A 26864-nucleotide genomic window follows, 5' to 3' on the forward strand; every position below is an offset into this window, starting at 1 on the left:
AGATTTTTTAATCTCATGTCACCTCTGTAGTAGAGATTTTTTAAATCAGTGCCTATTTATGTTCACTGTTTTCATCCTGTCTTTGTCAGATTGTTATGTGGATTCCTGGTGTTGTTCCCGCTCCATGTTCCTGTCTGGCGTTGTGGTCTTCGTGTTGTGCTTTACTGGATTTGTCTCTTCATTCTTCGTTCCCGTCTGGATTATCTGTTCACCCTGCACTTCACGGATCTGGTTTCACCCGCCATCACTTCACCTAGATCAACCCATCAAAGTCCCTGCGTCACTCCACCATCGCCGTGTTGTGTGTGATCTGACATCTGTGTTCATCAAATAAAAATTGTTACTTGCTATTGCATCCGCCTTTGATTTCGTTACAGAACGATCTGACCAGATCATGGAAGCAGCGAGTAAGGTCAGTCTTGACGATTTCATCACACACAGCATCTCTAGAATGGATTCCCAGGAGGAGAGTCTCACGCACATGGGTCGGGCGGTACAAGCTCTAGTGGCGCAGGTGTCCGAGCTCACCCAGCAAATTCAACATCTGAGAGGTCCCGCTGCGCCACCCACACCGCCAGTTCAACCCACACCGCCTGAGCCAACTCTATAGCCAGAGCCTCGTCTACCTGTTCCTGAAGCTTATGCAGGTGCACCTAACTAATGCAGAGCCTTCCTAACTCGTTGCTCGATGCATTTTTCCATTCAGCCGAGGACCTTCTACACTGAGAGGTCTAAAGTGGCATTCGTGCTTCCACTGCTGACATGGAGAGCGGCGCTATGGGGAATGGCAGTGTGGGAGAACCAAGATCCATGTTGCACCTCGTTCTAGGTGCTCTCCGAGAAGATGAGATATGTTTCTGATAGGGTGGCTGGGAGAGAGTCGGCCAGGATACTCGTCGACCTCCAGCAAGGTAACTGCTCGGTTTTCCGACTATTCTATTGAATTCCGGACCTTGGCGGCAGAATGGCAATGAAACGAGGAGGCGCAGTGGGACGTATTCCTGCGTGGGCTGGCCGACCATGTCTAAAGGGAGATCTACTTCCTTGACCTTCCGACACCTCTGACCAGATTAATCGAGCTGGCTCTTAGGGTGGACGCTCGTCTGTCCAGAATGGAGCGATACACCTGTCCTAACAGACCATCAGGAGGCGCAGGGAACCCATGAGCCAGCGGCGGGAACACGGTCAGTCCCGTCTTCGATCAAGAGCCCGTGCAGGTGGGTAGAGCTCGGCTCTCCCGGGATGAGAAGGAGAGGCGGAGATCCCAGGGACTCTGCCTCTACTGTGGGGGTGCGGGCCATTTCCTTCACGCCTGTAGCAATCAATGTCATGAGTCCTGTCTTATGTCTGCTTGTTCGTCTGTGTCTGGTTCTGTGTTTCAGGAGGAAGCAGTGGATTTATCAAATGTGGCTGTAGAGTACCGCGACCTGAAGGAGGTGTTCAGTAAGTCTCGTGCTGCTTCTCTTCCTCCGCATCATCCCTATGACTGTGTCATAGACTTACTACCAGGTAAATCTCCGCCTATAGGCAAGTTATTTTCACTTTCTGTCCCAGAAAGGAAGGTCATGGAGAAATATATTTCTGATTCTCTAGCATCAGAGTTCATTCGTCCTTCCTCTTCTCCTGCGGGGGCGGGGCTCTTTTTTGTGGGAAGAAGGATGGTTCTCTGCAATCTTGTATCGATTAGCGTGGGTTGAACAACATCACGGTAAAGAATACTTATCCTTTGCCGTTGATGTCTTCAGCTTTCGAGAGGTTGCAGGGAGCATCGGTCTGAAGGATGAAAGGAAGGAATTTATTTCTCATAAATTAATCAAAGTTGGCGTTTTAAATCATCCCGCTGCTCCACGAGCACTGCCGGCACCCTGTCATCACATACACCCTTAGAAAGCGCTCTCTCTCTCTCCTGTACAATGCTGTCAGATCCAAATATGGTCATTTCCTTTTAATCAGCAACCAATCGTGAAAGTGAAAGGGCGGATTTAACTCTAAATTAACTCTAAAACTCTAACTCTTCCACTTCCTACTCAGCTACTGTTTGGACGCTCTTGCTTACTGCTCCGCGCTTTGCTGTATCGCTTTTATATTTTTATATTTTATCTCCTTTTATCACCTAATTTTAACTTCAGCAAATCAGCACAGTGCTCAAACGCTTGGATAAAAAAATAAATAAAAAAAAGCAGAAATTCTTTTATTCGACCAGCCTCCCACTGAAAGCTTACATTCCGGGGAAGAGAAAACACAACTGCCATTAGGACATTCATAAGGATAAGAAAATGCCTCCTCTGGAATCTACTTGCTGCTCTAACTGCCACAGACTTTTACAAAGGATTGCAGTTCTTGAAACAAAGTTAATTGCGGGACCACCAAACCAGACAGAACACACAACAGAGCTTCGTCATGGACGTCCTCAGCATACAGGCGGTGAGTCCCATGAAGAGTGCTCCTCGACAGGCTATACTGAGTGTAGAGAAACAAGCCGATCGACTTACAAATCGATGGCACAAACAGGGAGCGAGACCCAAAGGCACTCGAGACATCAGATTGTCACGAGCATCACATATTGCCGCAGTAGCATCCTCTACCCCAGATATGGCTATGACAAGGATTCCAATCACTGGTCTCCTAACACCGCCTATACATCTTGAGAACAGATTTGAAGTATTAATGAATGAGGAATCCCCAAATTTGATGAATGAACACAGACTGAATCAGCCAGTAGCTAACACTGATGCTAACTGGGGCTCAAGGTCGAGCAGACAGCGGCACTCAGCTCACAGCGCAGCCGAGCCCAGGACTCTTATAGTGGGCGACTCCATAATCAGAAACATTAACAGCAGGGATACAACTACATGCTGCCTTCCACAAGCAACAACTTCTGATGTAAACAGGGAACTTCAGAACATTCTTATGAAACATAAGACTGCAAATCGACTCATCATTCATGTGGGAAAGAATGATATTCATAAAGATCAGTCGGAACTCCTTAAGAAGGATTTCAATGAACTTTTTGAAACACTTAAAAGACTGAAAGTTCAAACATTCATCAGTGGACCACTCCCAGCAAGAGGAACAAACAGGTTTTCACAGTTGCTTGGGTTTAATACATGGCTGCAAAAAACCTGCAATATAAAAGGAGTGAACTTCATTGACAACTTCAATCTTTTCTGGAGTCAGAGGCAACTGTTTCAACAGAATGGCCACCACCCAAACAAACTTGGTTCAAGAGTGCTAAAGGACAATATCTGCTTCTCCCTCCGTCATCCTTCTGCAGTGTGTGCCAATCCCATCTACCTGAATGGCACACACACACCTGGATACAGTATGAATGACCACAGGACTTCACTTCAGCACCTGAATGGACATGCGGTTGACAAATCACACAAGGACAATGATAACACCACTCAGCCACAACAACCTCTGCTCACGGACACAATCCAAGCTGAGCCCTGCCCACAGAGCTCACCACAGACAGACTGTGTCTTACTAGCACTGCTCCAAGATTCAGCACCCAAGGATGACTTTCTGGAAAACAGCCAAGGAAACCAGGACAGCATATCACAGCCTCCGATAACCCCAGAGCAACAGCCCCTCTCACCAGACACGTTATCTCTCTCTCCAGCATCTCCACTTCTGTGCTTCTCAGAGAAAATGGAACAACTGGTGTATGCTGGAACCAGACTATCCCACTCTTTTGCTGCCAGCCCACAGATACCAACCAAAAAATGGCAGGCCCCACAACCACCAAAGCCTGCGGGCCCAGCTCGCCCTCCCCCTCCTCCTGTGAGAGCTCTTCGGCCTCTGCCACAGCGCCAGGGCCCACACCCCCCTCCATCTGCTGGAGGTGAACCAAAAACAACTGATACCAGCTCTCAGTGATATGTGTCGGGTCCCCGCTATGATAACCATAACTTTTCCAAATGTTTACAGAGCAAGCGGGAACCCAGTGTGCCTGTATCTTTCGCTATTGCTGTTCGATTACATGATAGAAAGTCTAAGGCCTTCAATAGCCGTACAGCAAACCCATCTAATCTGGTGCCTATTACACCACAAACTAAGATTGCTGTGGGGAGAAAAAGTAAGACTGTTAAGTTGCCACTTTTAAACATCCGCTCACTTAAAAATAAATCACTTCCACTCAACGACTTAATAACCACATACAACCTGGATTTTATGTTGCTAAATGAAACTTGGCTTGAAGACAGCTGCAGTGCAACAGTCTCAATGAAACAGCCCCTCCTAACTTTACTTTTATGAGTGTCTGCAGAGCTGTCAGAAGAGGTGGGGGTTTAGCTGCTCTTTTTAAAGATGTCTACCAATGTAAGCAAATATCATTTGGGAATTACCCGTCTTTCAAATATCTGGGTATTGTGTTAAAAGGTGCTCCACGCATTTTACTTATCATTGTTTACAGGCCTCCAAAATACTCTCCAGCCTTTGCTGATGACTTTACAGAACTGTTAACAACAATTTCCTTAGAGTTTGACTGTTTTATTATTGCTGGTGACTTTAACATCAACATAGATAATGCAGAAACCAATATGGCAAAAGAAATTAAAACTGTTTTAAAAACTTTTGATCTGACTCAGCATGTACATGGACCCACACATAATCATGGACAAACTCTAGATTTACTTATCAGTAAGGGTCAAAACATTTCATCGATTGTTATTAAGGATGTAGCACTGTCTGATCATTTTTGTATTTTGTTTGATATATTGATCTCTCCTGCCATTGAAGCTAGATCTGTGTCTGTCAAGAAGAGATGCTTAAATGAGAACACTAGTGTACTATTTATGAAGCATATCTGCTGACTCTGTTGATTTTCTCCTTGATTCTTTTAACTCAAAAGTTAAGAGTGTAATTGATGATATTGCTCCTGTGAAAGTCAGGAAGAAGAATGGCAGACAAAAAGCACCTTGGAGAAACTCAACAGCAGTGCAAAATATGAAAAGACAATGCAGAAAAGCAGAGCGCATGTGGCGGTAGACAAAACTTGTAGTCCATTATAACATCTACAAAGACAGCATCCATGCTTTCAATAAGGAACTAGGCAAAGCTAGACAGACTTTCTTCTCGAATATTATAAACAGCAATATAAACAACACACGCACTCTTTTTGCTACTGTAGAGAGACTGGCAAACCCCCCAAGCCAGATTCCCAGTGAAATGCTCTCAGAGAGCAAGTGCAGTGAGTTTGCTTCTTTCTTCTCTGAGAAAATCAATAATATCAGAAAGGTGATCAGCTCATCCTTGAGTTGCGCTGGGGTCAGGCAATTTTAGTCCTAAAATTGTTCAGGTCATACTTGGTAGGGAGAGGTTATTATGTGAGTATAGGAGACCATAAGTCTGAGTGGACATCCATGACATGCGGAGTCCCTCAAGGCTCAATTCTTGCGCCCCTCCTATTAAACCTGTACATGCTCCCAATGAGCCAAATAATGAGAAATAACCAAATCGCTAACCAAAGCTATGCAGACGATACACAGCTCTACTTAGCCCTATCGCCTAACGATTACAGCCCCATTAACTCTCTGTTCCAATGCATTGATGAAGTAAACAATTGGATGTGCCAAAACTTTCTTCAGTTAAACAAAGACAAAACTGAAGTCATTGCGTTTGGAAACAAAGATGAAGTTCTCAAGGTGAACGCATACCTTCAGTCTAGGGGTCAAACAACTAAAAATCAAGTCAGGAATCTTGGTGTGTCTCTGGAGTCAGACCTTAGTTTCAGTAGTCATGTCAAAGCAATAACTAAATCAGCATACTATCACCTGAAAAATATTGCAAGAATTAGATGTTTTGTTTCCAGTCAAGACTTAGAGAAACTTGTGCATGCTTTCATCACCAGCAGGGTGGATTATTGTAATGGACTCCTCACTGGCCTTCCCAAAAAGACCATAAGACAGTTGCAGGTCATACAGAACGCTGCCGCCAGGATTCTGAGCAGAACCAGAAAATATGAACACATCACACCAGTCCTCAGGGCTTTACACTGGCTGCCAGTTACATTTAGGATTGATTTTAAAGTATTATTACTGGTATATAAATCATTCAATGGCCTAGGACCTCAATATATTGCAGACATTCTCACTGAATATAAACCCAACAGATCACTCAGATCATTAGGATCACATCAGTTAGAAATACCAAGGGTTCACTCTAAGCATGGCAAGTCCGCTTTTAGCTACTAAAAGCCGCAGCTGGAACCAGCTTCCAGAAGAGATCAGATGTGCTCCTACAGTAGTCACATTCAAATCCAGACTCAATACACATCTGTTTAACTGTGCATTTAATGAATGAGCACTGTGCCTCTGTTCGTTCGACTGTTTGTACAGTACTGTATTCTATTTTATGTTTTTAATTATTCTGATTTCTTTTGATTATTTCTGTATTTTATCTTTTGCTCTAAACTGTTTTAATTATTCTGATTTCTTTTGATTATTTTAATTTCTTCTATGTAAAGCACTTTGAATTACCATTGTGTATGAAATGTGCTATATAAATAAACGTCTCAGGTTACGTATGTAACCCTGGTTCCCTGATAGGGAACGAGACGCTGCGTTTGAGACGCGGTGGGAACGCTCTGCGTGATTACGTCGTGAAGCACGTGTAAAATCAGTCCAATGGAAGCCCGCTACGACATAGGTGACGTCATAGACCAGGAAACTATAAAGCAACCCTAAACTATAAAGTGACCCAAAACAAACAAATAGTTGCTCAGATTTACGCCACAGGGCAGCTCTGTGAACGTAGGCATCTAAAGCCCGGACTGGACATAACAGGTTAAGCTGTTCCTGGTCAGGGGTATTAAAGGGTGGAGGATAAAAGGCCTGCAGCACTATTGGGCATCCAACATTCAGTGGGACCTTAGGAATATAACCCGGCCTGGGGTAGAGAAATGCCTTCACCATACCAGGTGGAAATTCCAGACATGAAGGAGCAACCGACAAAGCATGTAAATCACCAATTCTCTTGATAGATGAGATAGCAAGGAGAAATAAAGTCTTTAGAGTGAGGAACTTTTCAGAAACCTCCTCGATGGGCTCAAAGGGAGCTAAAGCCAGACCCTCGAGTACAATGGCCAAGTCCCAAGCCGGTGCTCTAGAGTGCAGTGCAGGTCTCAACCTCAATGTACCACGGAGAAAGCGAGTAATTAGAGGGTTTCTCCCAATAGAAGTACCCCCAAGAGGGGTGTGGTAGGCAGATATAGCCGCCACGTAAACCTTTAGGGTGGAAGGAGATAACCTGGCCGAGAAACGGTCTTGCAGAAAATCAAGAACTGAACCAACAGGGCAGTTAACAGGATCTAACTGACGTTCAACACACCACGTGGTGAAAAGTTTCCATTTTAGCGCATACAGCCTTCTCGTGGAAGGAGCTCTGGATTGAAGAATGGTTTCTACAACATCGGTCGAAAGACCGGTCTCCCTGAGCCTGGCCCCCTCAGAGGCCAGGCCCACAGTTTCCACAACTCCGGCCGAGGGTGAAATATCGTGCCCCCGGCCTGAGACAGGAGGTCCACCCTGATTGGGATCTCCAAGGGGGAGCCGTCCAGAAGAGACACCAAGTCCGAGAACCAAACTCGGGTCGGCCAATAAGGGGCTACTAGTAGCAGACGAGCCCCTTCTCGGCGAACCCTCTCCAGAACCCCCGGAAGCAAAGATATCGGGGGAAAGGCGTACAGGTGCAGCCTCGGCCACACTTGCACCATAGCATCCAGACCGAGAGGAGCTGGGTGCGTTAGAGAGAACCACATGGGACAATGGGTTGAATCTGATGATGCGAAAAGGTCTACCTGAGCACGACCGAACTTTTCCCACAGGAACTCCACCACTTCTGGGTGAAGTCTCCACTCCCCGGGCCTCAGCCCCTGTCTCGACAGAATATCTGCTCCCACATTCTGACGCCCCGGAATATATACCGCCTTGAGCGACAGTAACTTCCCCTGGGCCCATAGGAGGATCTGATGGGCCAATTTGCAAAGGTGACGTGACCTCAGACCCCCCTGATGGTTGATATAGGAGACCACCGAAGTGTTGTCTGTGCGGACCAACACGTGATGGTCTCTCAGGTCTGGCAGGAAATATTTGAGTGCTCGAAATACCGCCATCAACTCTAAACGATTTATGTGCCAGGAACATTGATGGTCCTGCCACAGACCTTGCGCCGAGCGGCCACTCATGACCGCCCCCCATCCCGTGAGGGAAGCATCCGTCGAAAGCGTGACGCGTTGACAAGGAGACCCCAACACTGGGCCCTGGGCGAGGAACCAAGGTTTCTTCCACAAGGCCAAGGCACGAAGGCATAGCCGCGTGACCTTGATCTTGCGGAACGGATTTCCCCTCGGAGAAAACCCCTTGGTCCTGAGCCACCACTGCAGGGGTCTCATGTACAGAAGGCCAAAAGTAATAACGTTGGACGCAGCTGCCATGAGACCCAACAGTCTCTGAAACTGTTTCACAGTGAGTGACTTGGCCTAGTTTCACATTCTTTGCGGCTGTGAGACTCGCAGAAATACGAGCAGGAGACAGGCGTGCCTGCATTGTGGTCGAATCCCAAATTACACCTAGAAAAGTGGTCCTCTGAGCAGGGAGGAGCACACTCTTTTTGGTGTTTAGCCGCAACCCCAAACTCTTTATGTGGGACAGAACAGCATCTCGATGCTGAACCGCCACCTGCTCTGACTGAGCTAAAATCAACCAATCGTCGATGTAATTTAATACGCGGATGCCCTGGAGTCTCAACGGAGCCAGAGCTGCATCCACGCATTTTGTAAAAGTGCGGGGAGATAAACCTAGGCCAAATGGAAGAACCCGATATTGGTATGCTTCGCCCCCGAAAGCGAACCTCAGGAACCTCCTGTGATGAGGATGGATAGATACATGGAAGTACGCGTCCTTCAAGTCTATTGTGACAAACCAGTCCTCGGACTGAACTTGTGATACAATCTGTTTGACTGTAAGCATTCTGAACTTGAGTTTCTGAACCCTGCTGTTTAACTGGCGCAGGTCTAGAATAGGACGCAGCCCTCCATCCTTCTTTGGAACAATGAAGTAACGGCTGTAAAACCCTGACTCTCTGCTGGGAGGAGAAACCCTTTCTATAGCTCCCTTTCGAAGAAGTGTCAGTACTTCTTGCTCCATTACCAGAGCCTGCTGTGAGTCCACCACCGTGGGGAGGACTCCTTGAAATCTGGGCGGACGAGAACCGAACTGAATTCTGTAACCCTTTTCTATTATGTGCAGGACCCATAGAGAAATATTTGGCAGAAGTTTCCACGCTGCCAGAAATTCCGATAAGGGAACCAGTCTCTCGAGACTGGCCTCTGGATTTGATTGAACAATCGTTTCGGCGCCCTGAAGCGGCGAACCGGCAGGGAACAACCGAACTGACCGTTCTACAACCCTCCTCAGAGGATTGCACGGGGACGTTGACACCTCGGTGCCCTGAAGCGGCGAACCGGCAGGGAACAACCGAAGTGGCAGCGCTGCGGCTCTCCTCGGAGAGTCGCCCCCCGGAGGGTGCCAAGGAGGGACGGTTCCTCGGAACCGTTCCTCCCTGGAGGGGACCACCCTCAGAAGCCTGATAGCCTTGGCATCAGGACTTCTTCTTAGCCCAAGCTCTCCTAGAGATAACAGTCCTCAGATCTTGTCTACCCCTAACAGGTCTGGGCTGCGAGCGCCACTCAGGAACCGTAGATTGAGGAGGTGCCCGAGCGGCGACGCTCTGTTTTTGTTGAACTCTGTGAGCGGAGCTCGTAGACGGATGAGGCTGCTCAGACTTTATACAACGAGCAGCCTCGGGGACAATAGACCGGCGAGGAAGAAACCTCTGAAACGCAGCCGCTTGTTTCTTATTTTCTTGAAACCTATCGACGACACAATTTATAGCATCGCCGAACAGACTTGTAGGTGACAGCGGTGCGTCCAGAAGAACAGATCTATCTTTATCTTTTATTTCTGATAAATTTAACCATAAATGGCGTTCCGTGGCCACCAAGGCTGCCATAGAGCGGCCAACAGACTTGGCCGTCTCCTTGGTGGCTCGGAGAGATAAATCTGTCGTGCCTTGCAATTCTCGAATTGCGTCAGCACTAACTTCCTCACTATCGTCTATGTCCTTCAGCAGGTCAGCCTGGTACGCTTGGAGAATCGACATAGTGTGCAAACATGCTGCGGCCTGACCTGCTGCCGAATACGCTTTACCCACCAACAAAGATGTATTTTTTAATGGTTTGGTGGGTAACGTCGAGGCTTTCAGAGAAGAAGAAGACTCAGGGGAGAGATAGCTCGCTAGTATGTCTTCAGCACGAGGCATAGTCAAATAACCATAATGATCAATCCCTTGAACTTTACTATAATTCTTAGTTTGTGGGTTATGCACTCTGAAAGACGCCGGTTTAATCCACGATATCGAAACCTCGGCGTGGAGATCGGGAAAAAACGGGAGTTCCCGACGAGGAGGTCGTGATCTAGATGGTAAATAACGTTCATCTAAAAGACTCTTTCTAGATTCAACATCGAAATCATCGGCTGGCCACTCAATATTTAATTTAGTAACAGCACGAGATAAAACCTCCATAAGCTCCTCATCAGCAGGGGTATGAGCTGGCGAACACTCAATATCCCCATTACTACCGACATCCAGATCCTCAGAACTGGATAGCCGTAATATTGGTGCCTCAGCCTGGGAAGGAGAAGCCGCAGAGCGGGCTCCTTCCTGGGCAAAGACACCGAATCCAGTAGGTAAGGGCTGAGAAAGGGCGGGGCCCGTCTCAAACCCCGCTACTAGATCCATCTGCGAACCCCATGATGAAATTCGACGCTGTGCCTCGGCAGCAGCGGGACCCGCACCTCGGGGAGCGCGAACCGAACCGTCCTCCTCAAAGAACGCTCGGCGAGAGCGGAGAGTTTTCATAGACAAACTCAAGCAATGCTCACAGTCAGCCCCCTCGAGGACTGACTGGGCATGCTCCACTCCCAAACAAGCAATACACATAGGATGTGTGTCCCCACCCATGATATAACGAGGGCAGGGCACAACACAAGGTTTATAACTTTGCTTGCTCGCCATAGTGATATATATATATATATATATATATATATATATATATATAAGGGGCTTGACAGACAACAATAAATAGACAAGGACAGATATACAGAGAGCGCTTGCTGAAGGTGCAGAAGCTATCGCGGTCTGATTTCAGGGTTGCTTTATAGTTTCCTGGTCTATGACGTCACCTATGTCGTAGCGGGCTTCCATTGGACTGATTTTACACGTGCTTCACGACGTAATCACGCAGAGCGTTCCCACCGCGTCTCAAACGCAGCTCGAGTTCCCTTGAAAGGGAACTTGCCTTGCCTTGCCTAAATGCGCAATCTCATTTTACAATATAAATCTTTAAAGCCAGTTATCTCAAAATGACTTTTCTCTCACACTCCAAGTCCGAAATCTCTACTTCAGTAGCAACTATATACACCAAACTTTGCAGTCTTGTACCTATTTATATTATGAAGACATATACAGAGGGATTTGTAAATATATTATTCCTAGCCTGATTTATATAAGATTTTATCACAAAAAACATGGCGAAAATATATTTTTTTAAGGCTATTGACAGTACATTCTGATTTACAGAATAACAAAAGTAGATATCCATAAATCCCTCTGTAATTCTTTTCCCATCTAATATGTGAACACAATGAAAAAAACATTTTGAGCCTGGCTTTACCCAATATTCAGATTTTGTTTTTTAAAATAAATGCAAATTTGCACATATTTAATTAGATAATGCCTAATCTGCATATTTAAACATTAAATTACAGAAAACTTGTAATACATTTTTTTATCATCTTAATGTAGGTAATCAACTGATAAAGTTTCATGGTGATATCTGCTAGTTAAAAATGTTACCCTATTCACCTGTAGTGTCTCGCCTTAATGGCTCGAGACACTCACAGTTTTTTTTTGGCCTGCTCGGTTTGTGCCACTGGTAAGACTTCCAATCGACCCCCCAAATGGGTTACTCCAACCGCTGCCTGTCCCTTCGAGACCCTGGTCCCACATAGCGCTAGATTTTATCACGCTCCTCCCACCCTGCCAGAGCAAGACGGTCATTTTGACCATAGTGGACCGGTTCTCGAAGGCGGCCCATTTTGTTCCCTTGCCTAAATTACCTTCTGCCAAGGAGACATCGGTGGCTGTTGTAGATCACGTCTTCCTTTTACATGGTCGCTGTTGTTCCAGCTCCCTGTTCCTGTCTGGCTTCGGGGTCTTTGTGTTGTGCTGTACTGGATTTATCTCTTCATTCTTTGTTCCCGTCTGGATTATCTGTTTACCCTGCACTTCACGGATATGGTTTCACCCGCCATCACTTCACCTGGATCAACCCATCAAAGTCCCTGTGTCACTCCACCGTCGCCGTGTTGTGTGTGATCTGACACCTGTGTTCCTCAAATAAATATTGTTACTTGCTATTGCATCCGCCTCTGAGTTCGTTACAGACAAATTCGGTCAGTCTTGGAAGGAAAATTTTAGCAACATATCCATTCCAGGTGTCTAATTTCTATGCTTCCTTTGAGTCATTCATGTTTGTCTTTTAATTGTTTTTGTTTTTTGGTAAAGCTCCAAGTCATCCTGGCATACGCCACTTTGCACGACTTCTAATTTCCTTAAATCTCTGCAACAGAGCTGAAGAGTGCATGTTAGCATGAGCACAATAGACACGTATACATGGGAAAAACCTAGTTTAAAATAAACAGTGTTGGGCATGTTACTTAAAAAAAGTAATTAGTTATAGTTACTAGTTACTTCTAACAAATAGTTACTGAGTTAGTAACTGAGTTGCATCCTTATAAAAGTAACTAATTACCAGAGAAAGTAACTATTGTGTTACTTTTTAAAAAAAAAATTGTCAAATAATTTGGATGCCCCCAATATTAAATATGTTAAATGAATGAAATGGACACTTAATAGAATAAATTATTATTATAAAACATTGAACACTAATCTACACTATTTTAATGTTGCTGTGGGACAATGTGAGAGACACTTATTAAATTCAATATATTATTCTAAATATTATCATTACTATAAAATAACAATAAAACATCATAGATGGTTTATAATTGATATCGCACATACCACAAGTGGCCAACAAATAAGTTTGAAAAATAAATTATGCTACTTAAGAAAGGTACCAAAAATGAATAAATAATAATAAAAAATATACATACTCTTTGTAGTGCATATTAAAATGCTAAAACTGTTACACAACTTCACACAAGTATTTTCTTCCTCACAAAAGTAAACCGTTTAACAAGAAATGTTAAACTCTCAATATAATACTGAACAATTTACCAAAAAAAAAAAAAAAAAAATACTAAAATATTATATTTTGGGGGTTTATTTTTATAACCTACAGAGAACGTCATCATCAGAGGTTATTTAAGCCAAATTCTAGGCATGTAATAAAATATAATATTTTAGGTTTTATTTTTATAACCTTCCCGGAACGTTCCCTGCAGGTTATTTTTTAGATTTTATTTGTAATTACCATGTAAATTAATTAATGTTGCAGATGATACCAATAGGCTAGAGATTATTCTAATGCTGAAATTTGTCATTTATTTATAAACAAACTATATAATGCTCGGACACCCTCGGTCTCTCTTGCGCAACTGTTGCGCGCGCTCTCGGACACACTCGGTCTCTCTTGCGCATTGTTGAGCGCACTCGCGGCGTTCGCTTCATTTTTGTCCACTCGGCGCCTCATAAACACACACACTGTGGTAGCCAGAAGTAAACATGGCCCTCACAACACAGCACAATCACCAGCAGCACCATGGAGAGCACCATCAGAGGAAGACACAAGGTTGAGGCTGCACAATGAGGTACAGGACCAAGGATAGCTCCAACACAGGTATGCACAGTTTCCCCCTCTGACAGGGAGCCTCAGCTGCAAGCTGTTGGGCTAATTAGCGGCCACATAAGAGAAAACTAAGCAGCCACAGTAAGAGAGAGAACAAAGGAGGTGAACAGACACTGAGTGCAGACCTGACCCTACCACGAACTGGAAGATAGAGGCCTAGGGGAGGACGTGAGTAGCCTGAATAACATCTGCTAACGCTACACTTCTTCTGCCTCCCCTTTAGATATAAGTTTGATGCCAAAAGGAGCTACCGAAGAAGGAAGTTAAACCTGAGTTACAGTTTTTTTTCCCCTTCCCCCTCCCACATTTTTGAAGAATAAAAGTTAAGTTTGTTGCATTGAAACTCTGCCTGGTGAATTGTTTTGAGTTAAACCCTCAAATTCTGGCCCGTGAAGGCTACATATGGTGGAGAATGCAGGCATGAGTTGAACCTCACACTGGATTCAGACTCGGCAGATGAAAACCATTAAGAAAATGGAGGAGGCCCTGACCCCATTCTGCAGGCTCAGACCACACTGAACGCAGCAGTCTAAGGACTGAGCTCTGCCTAAGGACTGAGGCACACGGTAGGAGACCCCAAGATTACCTGACCAAAATGACTAGAGAAGATGATTTTGAAACCTACCTCGATCTCTTTGAAAAAACGGCCCAAAGAGAGAGATGGCCCAGGGCAGACTGGGCAAACCTGATACTCCCTTTTCTGACCGGGGAAGCACGTTTCTGAAAAGGCCTGCCACGACCTCACCGTTCCTGAGGCAACCAATTGTGACGTGATCAAGAGAGCAATCCTCGCCCAATATGGACTCATCCTGCCTGCCAAGGCCCGGCGCGTCCATAGCTGGGAATACCAGGCATCTCTTGCAGCACGCGCACAAGTGACCACGCTATCCCGCATGGTGAGAAGCTGGCTAGAGGAAGTGGATGGATCACCTTCTATGGAAATAATAGTGATTGATCGGTGCACACGTGGCCTGCCTGCCGATGCAAAAAAATATGTGGCTCAACAAGGACCACAAAATGTGGAGGCTTTAATTGCACTCCTAGAAAACCACCAGGTGACTGTGAACTTGTTGAAAACAGAAACAAATAAAAACCCCTCTTGGAAACCGAGGCAAGAGCCTCCTAAGAAGTACCCCGAGGTGGTCCGGGCAAGGCCACCAAAAGCCCAAGGAAACTGGAGAGATGAGAGGCCTACGCGAGATCCTGTTCCTTTCCGATGTTTCACATGTGGAAGGGAAGGACACCTGGCTCGAGATTGCCCAGGCAGAGAGGAACTCATGCCCACGGCCAGTACCTCAGAATCATCAAGGCTCAAATGCGATTTCCTCACAACCTGCTGGGCCCATGAGGGCGTAGCGGCCCCTGTTAAGATTGGGGGCAGGGACACAGAAGCCCTTATAGACTCAGGGAGTATGGTGACACTGATCCAACTAGAGTTTGCAGGGCCCTTCAGGGGAAGAGAGATATCTGTGTCCTGCATTCATGGGGACTCCAGAAACTACCCCACTGCAGAAGTAAGCATGGTTACCCCCCAAGGGCAGTTTAAAATACGAGCAGGGGTTGTGGGTCACTTGCCAGTCCCTGTCCTGCTCGGCCGAGACTGTCAAGCGTTTTCGGCCTACTCGACAGATCGAACTGCAGAAGGGAGAAGACCTACCCGACGCAGACGAAGAGACCGTCTATCCAATCACCACCCATCGCTAACCACTGCAGGGGCCACAGACACAGAAGCAACCAGCCCTGAAGAGCCCCACAATGATGATCAAGGTATGGAAGACGGTTCCGACCCCACTGCCACTGCATCAGAAGATTCTGAAGGTGTACAGATACTTGACGACATAGAATCCCATGAAGTATTTTCTGAATTTTCCCCCAGCAGAAACCCTCCAAAGAGGATGGCTGGGATGGTTCGGCACTGCTCAACTACAAGACCCGGCACTGAGCCAAGCCTGGGGGACTGTGCAGGTGGTTGAGGCGCAGCTACAAGATGGGGTGAGTAGACACACGTATCCACATTTCATGATCAAGAACAAATTTTTGTATAGAGTGGATCAGCGAAGGGATGAAATTGTAGAACAGTTGTTTGTCCCTTATGCCTCTAAAGTGTTGTATATAGCCCACACTCACCTGCTGGGAGGCCATTTGGGTGCGGAAAAAACCTACGAAAGAATCCTCACCTGTTTCTATTGGCCCGGCGTCAAGAAGGCAGTTGAAGACTATTGTAGTCACTGTGCTGAATGTCAGCTCCACAGCCCCAAGGTAACATATCGAAATCCCCTAATTCCTTTACCGATCATTGAGACCCCGTTCAGCAGGATTGCACTGGACATTGTGGGACCCCTGCCAAAATCCAACCGGGGACACAGATATATTCTAGTCATCCTTGACTACGCTACCCGGTTCCCAGAAGCGATACCTCTCCGGTCAGCCACCTCAAAGGCTGTGGCCAAAGAACTGGTCCAACTCTTCAGCTGGGTGGGGATAGCAGACGAAATCCTTATGGACCAAGGCTAGTGCTTCATGTCTACCGTGATGAAAGAGACCTGCCGACAAATGAATGTAAAGCAACTCAGAACCTCCATATTCCACCCCCAGACTGATGGGCTGGTAGAAAGGTTTAACAAAACCCTTAAACAAATGTTAAAGTGATTGATGTTGATGGGAAAAATTGGGATCAGCTCTTACCATATGTCTTGTTCTCGGTTCGAGAAGTCCCACAGAGTTCCACTGGTTTCTCACCCTTTGAACTCCTCTATGGACGACGACCTCGAGGGATGCTGGATCTCGCCAAAGAGAGTTGGGAACAGCAGCCATCACCCGACCACACCATCATTGAGCATGTTGAACAGGTGCACGACCGAATGACGAAGGTCTGGCCCATCGTAAGGGAGCACATGCAGCAGGCCCAACAAAAGCAGGCCAGGATATACAACAGAGGGGCACAGATTAGAGAATTTCACCCTGGAGAAAAGGTATTAGTTCTAATCCCATCCAACGAATGCAAATTCCTGGCCAGGTGGTTGGGGCCCTATGAAGTTATAGAGCAGACAGGCCCAGTCAACTACAGAGTACGCCAACCCGGCAGAAGGAAGGGCCAACAAATCTATCATATAAACCTCTTGAACCGATTGCCCCGCCAAGCGATGTCCTCACAGCCAGTGTCCTCTCCCCTGTAACCCCAGACATGAAGACGGGTAACCAGCTCTCCCCTAGACAAAAGCAGGAGTTATGAGAGCTTCTGTGGCGTAACTGCGATGTCTTCTCTGATCTCCCGGGACAGACCTCACTTATAGCCCATGATATAGTAACAGAACCTGGGAAGGTTGTTAGACTTCGACCTTACAGGATTCCAGAAGCTAAAAGGGAAGCCATCCAGAAGGAGGTAAAGAAAATGCTTGAGTTAGGAGTGATCGAAGAGTCCCAAAGTGCTTGGTCAAGTCCCATCGTCTTAGTCCCAAAACCAGATGGAAGCAAACGATTCTGCAATGATTACAGAAAATTGAATGAGATTTCACAATTTGACATTCACCCTTTGCCAAGAATAGATGAGCTGATTGAACGGTTGGGCCCCGCACGATTCATCACAACCCTGGACTTGACAAAAGGGTACTGGCAAGTACCTTTAACCGCTCAAGCAAAACCAAAAAACGCCTTCTCCACTCCTGAGGGAGCCTTTCAATACCGAGTTCTTCCTTTTGGGGTCCATGGGGCACCAGCCACATTTCAAAGACTCATGGATAGAGTCCTCCGAACCCACCAGCAATACACTGCCGCCTATCTGGACGACATCGTTGTCCACAACAAGACTTGGGAAGAACATCTCCACCACCTAGAGGCTGTCTTACAGGCATTAAGGTCAGTGGCTCTCACGGCAAACCCAAGGCAAATGTTCACTCGCCCTGGAAGAGGCCAACTATCTGGGGTACCCTGTTGGGAGGGGAAATGTGAAGCCCCAACCTAAAAAAAAATATTCTATACTCACCTGGCCCTGGCCTCAAACCAAGAAACAGTTAAGAACCTTTCTAGGGCTAGTTGGCTACTACCGAACATTCATCCCTGGCTTTGCCACAAAAGCAGCTCCCCTAACTGAATTGACTCGCAAATACCTCCCAAATCAGGTAGAGTGCACAAGAGAAGCAGAGCAGGCCTTCGCCACACTAAAGCAATCCCTCTGTTGCGAGCCCATCCTGCAAGCCCCAAACTTCAACAAACCCTTTGTTCTACAAACAGACGCCTCGGAGGTAGGGATTGGAGCCGTCCTATCTCAGTTGCAGGATGGTATGAAGCACCCGGTCATGTTTATTAGTCGTAAGCTACTGCCCCCTGAGAAAAATTATGCCACAATTGAAAATGAATGTTTGGCGGTCAAATGGGCTATTGAAAAATTTAGGTATTTTTACCTGTTGGGCCGAAAATTTGTCTTAGTAACTGATCATGCCCCGCTGAAATGGATGTCTCAAAACAAAGGGAAAAATGCACGAATCACTCGCTGGTTTCTTCACTTGCAGGACTTCCAGTTTAAAGTGGAACACAGAGCTGGGAACTCTCATGCGAATGCAGATACCATGTCTAGGAGGCATGACTCCTCTGGGACGTACACTCCACGCGGAAGCTTGGAGCTGGAAAAGGGGGTATGTGGTAGCCAGAAAGAAACATGGCCCTCACAACACAGTACAATCAACAGCAGCACCATGGAGTTACTGAGTTAGTAACTGAGTTGCATCCTTATAAAATTAACTAATTACCAGAGAAAGTAACTATTGTGTTACTTTTTTAAAAAATGTTCAAATAGGCCTATGTCCAATAATTTGGATGCCCCCAGTATTAAATATGTTAAATGAATGAAATCGAAACTTAATCGAATAAATTATTATTATTAAACATTGAACACTAATCTACACTATTTTAAGGTTGCTGTGGGACAATGTGAGAGACACCTATTAAATTCAATATATTATTCTAAATATTATCTTTACTATAGAAGAACAATAAAACATCATAGATGGTTTATAATTGATATCGCACATTCCACAACTGGCCAACAAATAAGTTTAAAAATAAATTATGCTACTTAAGAAATGTACCAAAAATGAATAAATAATAATAAAAATATACATACTCTTTGTATTGCATATTAAAATGCTAAAACTGTTACACAACTTCACAACTAGTAGACATACTGTAGCCTAAGTATTTTCTTCCTCACAAAAGTAAAACGTTTATAGTCAGGTTCACTATATATTTTTGTGGGACTTTTTTGGGGATTTGCTAAACTATACATTTTTGGAAAGGTTATTGTATAAGGAGTCAGAAAATCAATGTTTGCATTTGCGCAGATGTCTACGTGGCGGCCATATTGAATTTTTTAAAAATGGCCGAGGTTAAAACTTTATATTGTAATATCACGGCTTCTGAATAAGCTGGAATGTTGATTTTAACTGATAAACCCAAATTTTCAGGGTCAGGGAATCCAATGGTGCTAGTTAAAAAGCTACAAGACGTTACCACATTAACCCAAAGATGCATAAGTGGGTTAAAATTGTTTCTTGCAATATCATTGTAATGAAAAGGTGTTCGTGTCATGATTCTGCCTTCTCGTCCCGGATCTTCTCTTGTCTTGAGGCAGGATCATGACAGACTCATGTTTTAATGTGTAAGCACATGGCCATTTGTTTGGGCTGTGTGCTTGCGTTGTCCTGTCACCCCGCCCCACCCCCTTGTTATCTCATCTTGTAATTATGTCATCGCTTTCACCTGTGTTCCTCATTAGTTTGCTCCCTATTTAATCCCCTCATGTTTTCTGTCCTGTGTCGGTACCTTGTCAATCATTGCGTGTTAATCTCTGTGACTGTCCTGTGAGTACTTCGTCTGAATCCTGTTCAATGAGAATTGTGAGTTTGTGTAGCTGTTTGTTTCCTGTCTAGTCATCGTCGAGTCAGTATTTATCATCTTGTCTCCTCCAGTCCTGTTTTGCCCCCTCGTGGGTTTTGTTTTCTGTTTTTTGCCATAATAAACCTTGTGTGTCTGCATATCGTCTGCATTTGGGTTCTCTCCTTCAACCAAATGACAGTTCGCATTTAAAATTCCATGTTCCTTAAAAACAATGTTTTTTTTATTATCATCCCATTGAAATACATCCACAATATGGGTAAAAAACTACACATCACAAGCAGTTGGTCAGCTAACCATGCTTGGCTAAACCAGTCTTTAGCCAAGCATTCACATAATGCTTACCTTTTATACTACTTTTGAATCAAATGGAATGCATTACTATTATGAACAGCAGCTATGCTAATTATTTCCCATCTGCTTTTCTGCTGTTATCTCGGGATGCTAGTCCCGAGGTAAATAGCATTCGTCAGCTCCAGTTTGTATCCAGCCTCTCACGGAGACTGCAGATGCCCCAACACCTGTGACGAGATGACTAAACGCCTGTGAAGAGACGACTCAGCGCCAGCGATATGTTATACCCTAAATTAATACATGATTAACTAACTGTATTTTTCTATGTACATTTCTGAAATGCACTTTCTGTAAAGCTGCTTTGAAACAATATGTATTGTGAAAAGCGCTATACAAATAAATTTGAATTGAATTGAATAACTAGTAGTTCCTTTTATTGAAGAGTTTAAAATTAGCTAATGTAAAATGTGGATGTTCTGGAACTATCGACATGCACATTCAGACCACAGTATGATTAAGCAATCTTTTTAATAAGACAGTTTCTATACATCATAATCATCATCACTTTCATACATCACGGCATGGGAATCTTCATTGTTCTGGCACTGGCTGCTGCACTGACACGTCAGTACAGGCTAAGTCCTTAGCTCTGCAGGTGCATCTCCCAGAACAGCAGTCAGATTTACACTTGAATTGAACTAACTCAAGGATGGCCTTTGGGGCTGGGAGGACCTCTGTGGTCACTGGTTTGAGCATGCCATCTGAGTGTTTGAAGTATCCGTTTTGCAGAGGTTCCAGCGGTGGATCCTGCAGAGCAATGGCTGCCTGTGCACATACTCTTGTTTGGACATGGACTCTCAAGATGTGCTGCTTCAGAGTTCCAAGTGTGCTGGCCATCGGGACTACCGGGAGCGAATTCTTCTCTCCCAGGATGGTAGAGATTCCCGGTATTTATATATATATATATATATAAATATATAGCTGATATAATATGTATAACTATACCTGTATATCAGAAGTCTGAGGAGCAAAAGTCATATATGACACACCATACAGAAATATTATCTAGCTTAGTTAGCTGTAGTCATATGTGTATAACTATGTTGTTGAAATGTAAAACATTTTCTGAGGTAAAATGAAGATAATACTTACTATACATGTGTTAGATGCTCTGTAAAACAATGTTCTTAAGGGATGACACTTCTGATATAGCAAGTCTGAGGAAGAGCCATTGGCTCAAAAATCACTGCAAATAAAATCTTTCAACAGGAACTTTGCTATTTTGTGTGGGGATCACTCTCAGCACGCATTCTAGCAGGTTTGCAATGTGCATGTCTTTGTAATTATTCCCACAATAAATGTAATAACAAATTGATATAAAATGATATAAAAGAAATTTTATTTTTTGAAGAACAGCTGGAATATGAAATGATAACTTTTCATTACAAACATATTGGAAGAAAACAACCACACGGGGTAATGTTTTACCTACTTATGCATCTATGGGTTAATGTGGTAACATCTTGTAGCTTTTTAACTAGCACTATTGGATTCCTTGACACTTACAGTGTGGGTTTAGCAGTAAAAATCAACATTCCAGTTTATTCAAAAGTCGAGATATTACAATTTAAAATTTTACGGCAGCCATTTTTTAAACTTCAATATGGCTGCCATATAGACATCTGAGCAAATGCAAACATTGAACGTCATCATCAGAGATTATTTAAGCCAAATTCTAGGCATGTTTGCCACACGTGTTTACAACCGGTCACACAAAGATGTTTTATGGGAATGTTTCCTGCAGGTTATTTTCGGGTTTTATTTTATAACCTAAAGAGAACGTACCCAGAACGTTCCCTGTTATTTTTAGGTTTTATTTTTATAACCTTCCCAGAACGTTCCCTGCAGGTTATTTTTTAGATTTTATTTGTATAACCATGTAAATTAATTAACGTTGCAGATGATACCAATAGGCTAGAGATTATTCTAATGCTGAAATTTGTCATTTATTTATAAACAAACTATATAATGCTCGGACACCCTCTGTCTCTCTAGCGCAATTGTTGAGCGCGCTCTCGGACACGCTCGGTCTCTCTTGCGTGTTGTTGAACGCACTCGCGGCATTCGCTTCAGATTTGTCCATTCCGGCGCCTCATAAACACACGCACACACACACACACTGTGGTAGCCAGAAGGAAACGTGGCCCTCACAACACAGCACAATCATCAGCAGCACCATGGAGAGCACCATCAGAGGAAGACACAAGGTTGAGGCTGCACAATGAGGTTCAGGACCAAGGATAGCTTCAACACAGGTGTGCACAGTTTCCCCCTTTGACAGGGAGCCTCAGCTGCAAGCTGTTGAGCTAATTAGCGGCCACATAAGAGAAAGCTAAGCGGCCACAGTAAGAGAGAGAACAAAGGAGGTGAACAGACACTGAGTGCAGACCTGACCCTACCACGAATTGGAAGATAGAGGCCTAGGGGAGGACGTGAGTAGCCTGAATAACATCTGCTAACGCTACAATTCTTCTGCCTCCCCTTTAGATATAAGTTTGATGCCAAAAGGAGCTACCGAAGAAGAAAGGAAAACCTGAGTTACAGTTTTTTTACTCTTCCCCCTCCCACATTTTTGAAGAATAAAAGTTAAGTTTGTTGCATTGAAACTCTGCCTGGTGAATCGTTTTGAGCTAAACCCTCCAATTCTGGCCCATGAAGGCTACAACACACACACACACACACACACACCCCAGAGAAAAAAACTTTGCAGGTCCTATGGCGGAGAGAGAGCCTACTCGGTTGAAAACCGCTTCAGTGAGTTCAATTATAGTAACGCCACATTATTTTGTCAGTAACGGTAACTGCGTTGTAACGGGGGAAACAGTAATTCGTTTGATTACTCGTTACTGAAAAAGATAACGCCGTTAGTAACGCCGTTTATTTATAACGCCGTTATTCCCATCACTGAAAATAAACCACAATTAACAACATATATCATATACAACATACCCTGTAATACACACAGGTTGCTTTATTGCTTCAAATAACAATATAAATGACTTTGTGATTGAACTCTGCTCACTGTAGGTGGGGTTGTTGGGCCTCTTCTAATCATATGTTTAATGTAACTCACAGAGTGACCTCTTGTTGATAGACAAGAGGATAAAAATGGACACTCATATGTCAAGCTTGAAGAGGATATAGTCAAAGCTTTAAAATGGAAACTTATAAGTCAATGAAATTCTAGTGCATATCTATGCGAATTATAATACATATGGATGCAAAAATGTTAGCTAATCATTGGCTAATTTTATATTAATTATTTTTCTCTTTCACAGACCCTGTGATAAAGCAGTCTTCAAATACTATGTGTCTGGATTGCAAGCCCTCAATCGCAGAAAGTGCAAGTCGTACTCAAAGAAGTTGCAAGCCCTCAGTCGCAGAAAGTGCAAGTCGTACTCAAGGAAGTTACCCTCAACCCAACCCCCATAAAGAACGTCAGGTTTTGGAGGCAAAATATGATCTGCTAACGGTAATTTGTTTTTACCTGCTCAACATGTGGTCAATGAGTTTGGTGATAAGACAGGTTGTTAGCTTATTATATTCATAAATCACAGATGTCACACTTGATACCCCAACTTAGTTTATCTTCAGGAATTACTACTACTGATTATAAAGAAATAAACTCTCAATTTAAACAATACTATGTACATTTGTACACCCCTGAATCTCCTCAACGTGCATCATTAATGAATACTTTTTTAGATAAATTGGATTTCCACACTGTATAGAATATTTTTTTGGATGAGTCAAAGTCAAGTTTTTTTCTAGAGCACATTTAAAACAACAGAAGTTGACCAAAGTGCTATACATCCAAAATCATAAATAAACAACAACAAAAATAAAACAACAAGAAGAAGACAAAAACGCACAGCTCTCAAACTGAAGTACAAGCCAAAGAATAGAAGTATTCTGCATGTTTTAAGACTAGATTTAAAAGCGGAGAGTGTTTGGGCCAGCCTCACAGACAATGGTAAATTATTACATAGTTTAGGGGCCGTAACTGAAAAGGCCCAATCTCCCAAATGTTTCAGCCTTACTCTAGGGTCAGTCAAGAGCATACAATCTGTCGACCTAAGCAACCTTGATGGGACATGTTGTTGTATAAGGTCAGAAAGGTAGGTCAGGGCTAGACCATTTAAGGATTTATAAGCAAAAACTAAAATTTTTAAATCAATCCTAAAACGTACTGGAAGCCAGTAAAGGGAGGCCAATATAGGAGAAATGTGGTCACACTTACGTATCCCTTTTAATAGCCTAGCTGCAGCATTCTGCACCCACTGTAGGCGTGAGAGAGATGACTGGCAGACACCAGCATAGAGGGCATTACAATAGTCCAATCGAGAGGAGATGAAAACATGTATTTAACCACAGAATTTATCTGTTTTTCAAGTTTAAAATCACTGTCCATGATTACTCCCAGATTTGTAATGGAGGATTTAACGTACGGAAGTTAGGAGCCCAATTCTGTGTTGGGGGCCACATGGGTACTACTTGGGCCAAATATCACGATTTCAGTTTTACTCTCTGTAAAATGTAAAAAAATTCATGGCTATCCAAGCTTTAATGTGAGGCAGTCCAACAATAATTTTAAAGAGCTGGTGTCCTTTTGTTTCAATGACAGATAAAGTTGTGTGTCATCTGCATAACAATGGAACAAAATGCCATGCTTTCTTAAGATAGACCCTAAAGGAAGGATGTACAGGGAAAACAGCATCGGGCCAAGAATAGACCCCTGAGGGACTCCAGAAGGAAAGGTTGCCAATGAGGACACAAAGTCACCAAGGCAAACAGAACACTTCTTATCAGACAGATATGACCTGAACCACTCTAGAGCAATACCTTTGATACTAACACAGAGGTCCAACCTAGAGATCAGAATATTATGATCAATGGTATCAAATGCAGCTGTAAGGCCTAACAGCATTAGAATAGCAATATCTCCAGAATCTGTGACCAATAAGAGGTCGTTAAAAACTTTTAAAAGTGTAGTTTCTGTACTATAAAGGGCTTTAAATCCAGAATGAAACACCTCCAAAATTCCATTTAAATCCAAAAAAAGATTGCAACTTTATACATAGAGCTTTCTAAAATATTTTCAAAAGAAATGGAAGTTTAGAAATAGGTCGGTAATTGGAGAAAACTTATGTATCAAGATTGGGGTTTTTTATTAGTAGTTGTACTACTGCATGTTTAAAGCCCAGTGGTACAACACCTGTGGTCAGACTACTATTTATAATTCCTAGAATTTTATGCCCAATAGTTTTAAAAATTTGTTTTAAAAAACGTGGAGGGACAACATCTGTAGGACAAGCAGATGATTTCATTTGATCAATGATATCTATCAGAAAAGAATAAGACACAGGCTCAAACTGGTTAAAGACAGCAGAGCAGGTGAAAATAATAGAAGGGTCCTCAGAAGAAGGTAAAATGCTTAATCCTAAAAAAGATGAGATATATACAAATTGAAGAAATAGCTGAAACAAGTGCTAACTTGAAAACAGGTAAGGCCCCAGGTCCTGGCATAGAGTAATTTCACCTCATTAACCTGGTTTTGTTCTAAAAAGATACTCTTTTTTTTAATATCTCCCGTCTTTTTAGTCCTTTGTATTCACCTCATTCCAACAATGTTGAAGTTGTGGTCTCACCAGATGTTAAAAAGGATTTGACCACATCGAGTAGGACTATTGTCACAGTCATGCTTTAGTCATCGTCTGCACTACAAGTCCCACCATCCTCTCCGGCTCACAAGTTAACTCACTCCACCATTACATAACATCAGCTGTTATCACCTTGTCTCCATTGTTCATCTGTGTATTTAAGTTCCTCACTGTTCTGTGTTCACTGACGGTTATTGTTTGTGTTAAGTGCACCACATCGAGTGCGTTTGTGCGTTGCACGCTGTCCTGCATGTTGGTTGCTATTTTGAATTACCAATTAAACTAACTTGTTAACTTTCAATTACCATCGTCTTCATTGGTCTAATAGTGACAGAATATCCGACCACAAGAAGTGAAGTTTGGCGGCATTTTCTTTTCCCTGGCTTTCTGGTTTAAATTTTTGTTTTTGTTTTTCAATATGGATATCCCTGCTGTCCTCCTTTTGTGTTTAGAGCAGGGGGAACAAACATTGGAGGACAACACGCGGACCTTAATCGAGACTGCATATTAAACTCACTACCCGGACTTCTGCCTGTGCACATTCTACAAGGTGAGCTTGAACGGCAAATGCAGAGAGTCGACTCATGCAGAGAGCGGTTCATGCAGAGAGCCCTCCCAGAGAGAGAGTCAGGGTACAACAGTCGGTACTTTCTGGTTCCCAAAAAAGCTGGAGGGTTGCGTCCAATTTTAGATCTTTGCGCTCTGAACTGTTCTCTCAGAACATACAACTTCAAAATGCTAACGATCAAGATGATTGTGTCGCAAATCCAACACAATGATTGGATTGTCACAGTTGATCTCAAGGATGCAAATTTTCATATTGAAATTCTGCCACAACACAGGAAGTTCCTGATGTTCGCTTTCAGGGGCCAGGCTTACCAATATCGGGTTCTTCCATTTGGCTTAGCCTTGACAAACATGACAACACGTCATAATACATGCCATAATACAATGACAACTGGCACATCTTGGCAGAGTCTCAAGAGCTTGCACTTCGACATCGAGATCGAGGGATATGGAGAGGACAT

At 43.8% G+C, this 26864-nt stretch overlaps 2 protein-coding genes across 2 annotated transcripts in view; one reads left to right on the forward strand and one right to left on the reverse strand.

Moving 5' to 3' along the window:
• The window catches only part of gdf11 (growth differentiation factor 11), a 167229-nt gene that overhangs the window by 71030 nt on the left and 69335 nt on the right, over positions 1-26864 (reverse strand). The gene's annotated exons all lie outside the window — the stretch shown is intronic.
• LOC143712060 (uncharacterized) lies at positions 452-18642 on the forward strand. Its single transcript, XM_077204280.1, has 5 exons — positions 452-577; positions 1383-1443; positions 15014-15700; positions 15810-15925; positions 18442-18642. The coding sequence occupies exons 1-5, from the start codon at positions 452-454 to the stop codon at positions 18640-18642; spliced, it is 1191 nt and encodes a 396-aa protein (XP_077060395.1).

This window comes from Siphateles boraxobius, unplaced genomic scaffold (assembly GCF_051911475.1).
Source record: "Siphateles boraxobius isolate OS27281-9 unplaced genomic scaffold, OSU_SipBor_1 5, whole genome shotgun sequence".
Taxonomy (NCBI): Eukaryota; Metazoa; Chordata; class Actinopteri; order Cypriniformes; family Leuciscidae; genus Siphateles; species Siphateles boraxobius.

What these genes read in the sequence shown, in the direction of transcription:
- LOC143712060 (XM_077204280.1), top strand. Translation starts at nt 452, where the DNA reads ATGGATTCCCAGGAGGAGAGTCTCACGCACATGGGTCGGGCGGTACAA. An exon ending in CTGCGCCACCCACACCGCCA is followed by an intron (nt 578 to 1,382) that starts GTTCAACCCACA and finishes TCTGTGTTTCAG; the next exon opens with GAGGAAGCAGTGGATTTATC. An exon ending in GCCCCACAATGATGATCAAG is followed by an intron (nt 15,701 to 15,809) that starts GTATGGAAGACG and finishes ATTTTCCCCCAG; the next exon opens with CAGAAACCCTCCAAAGAGGA.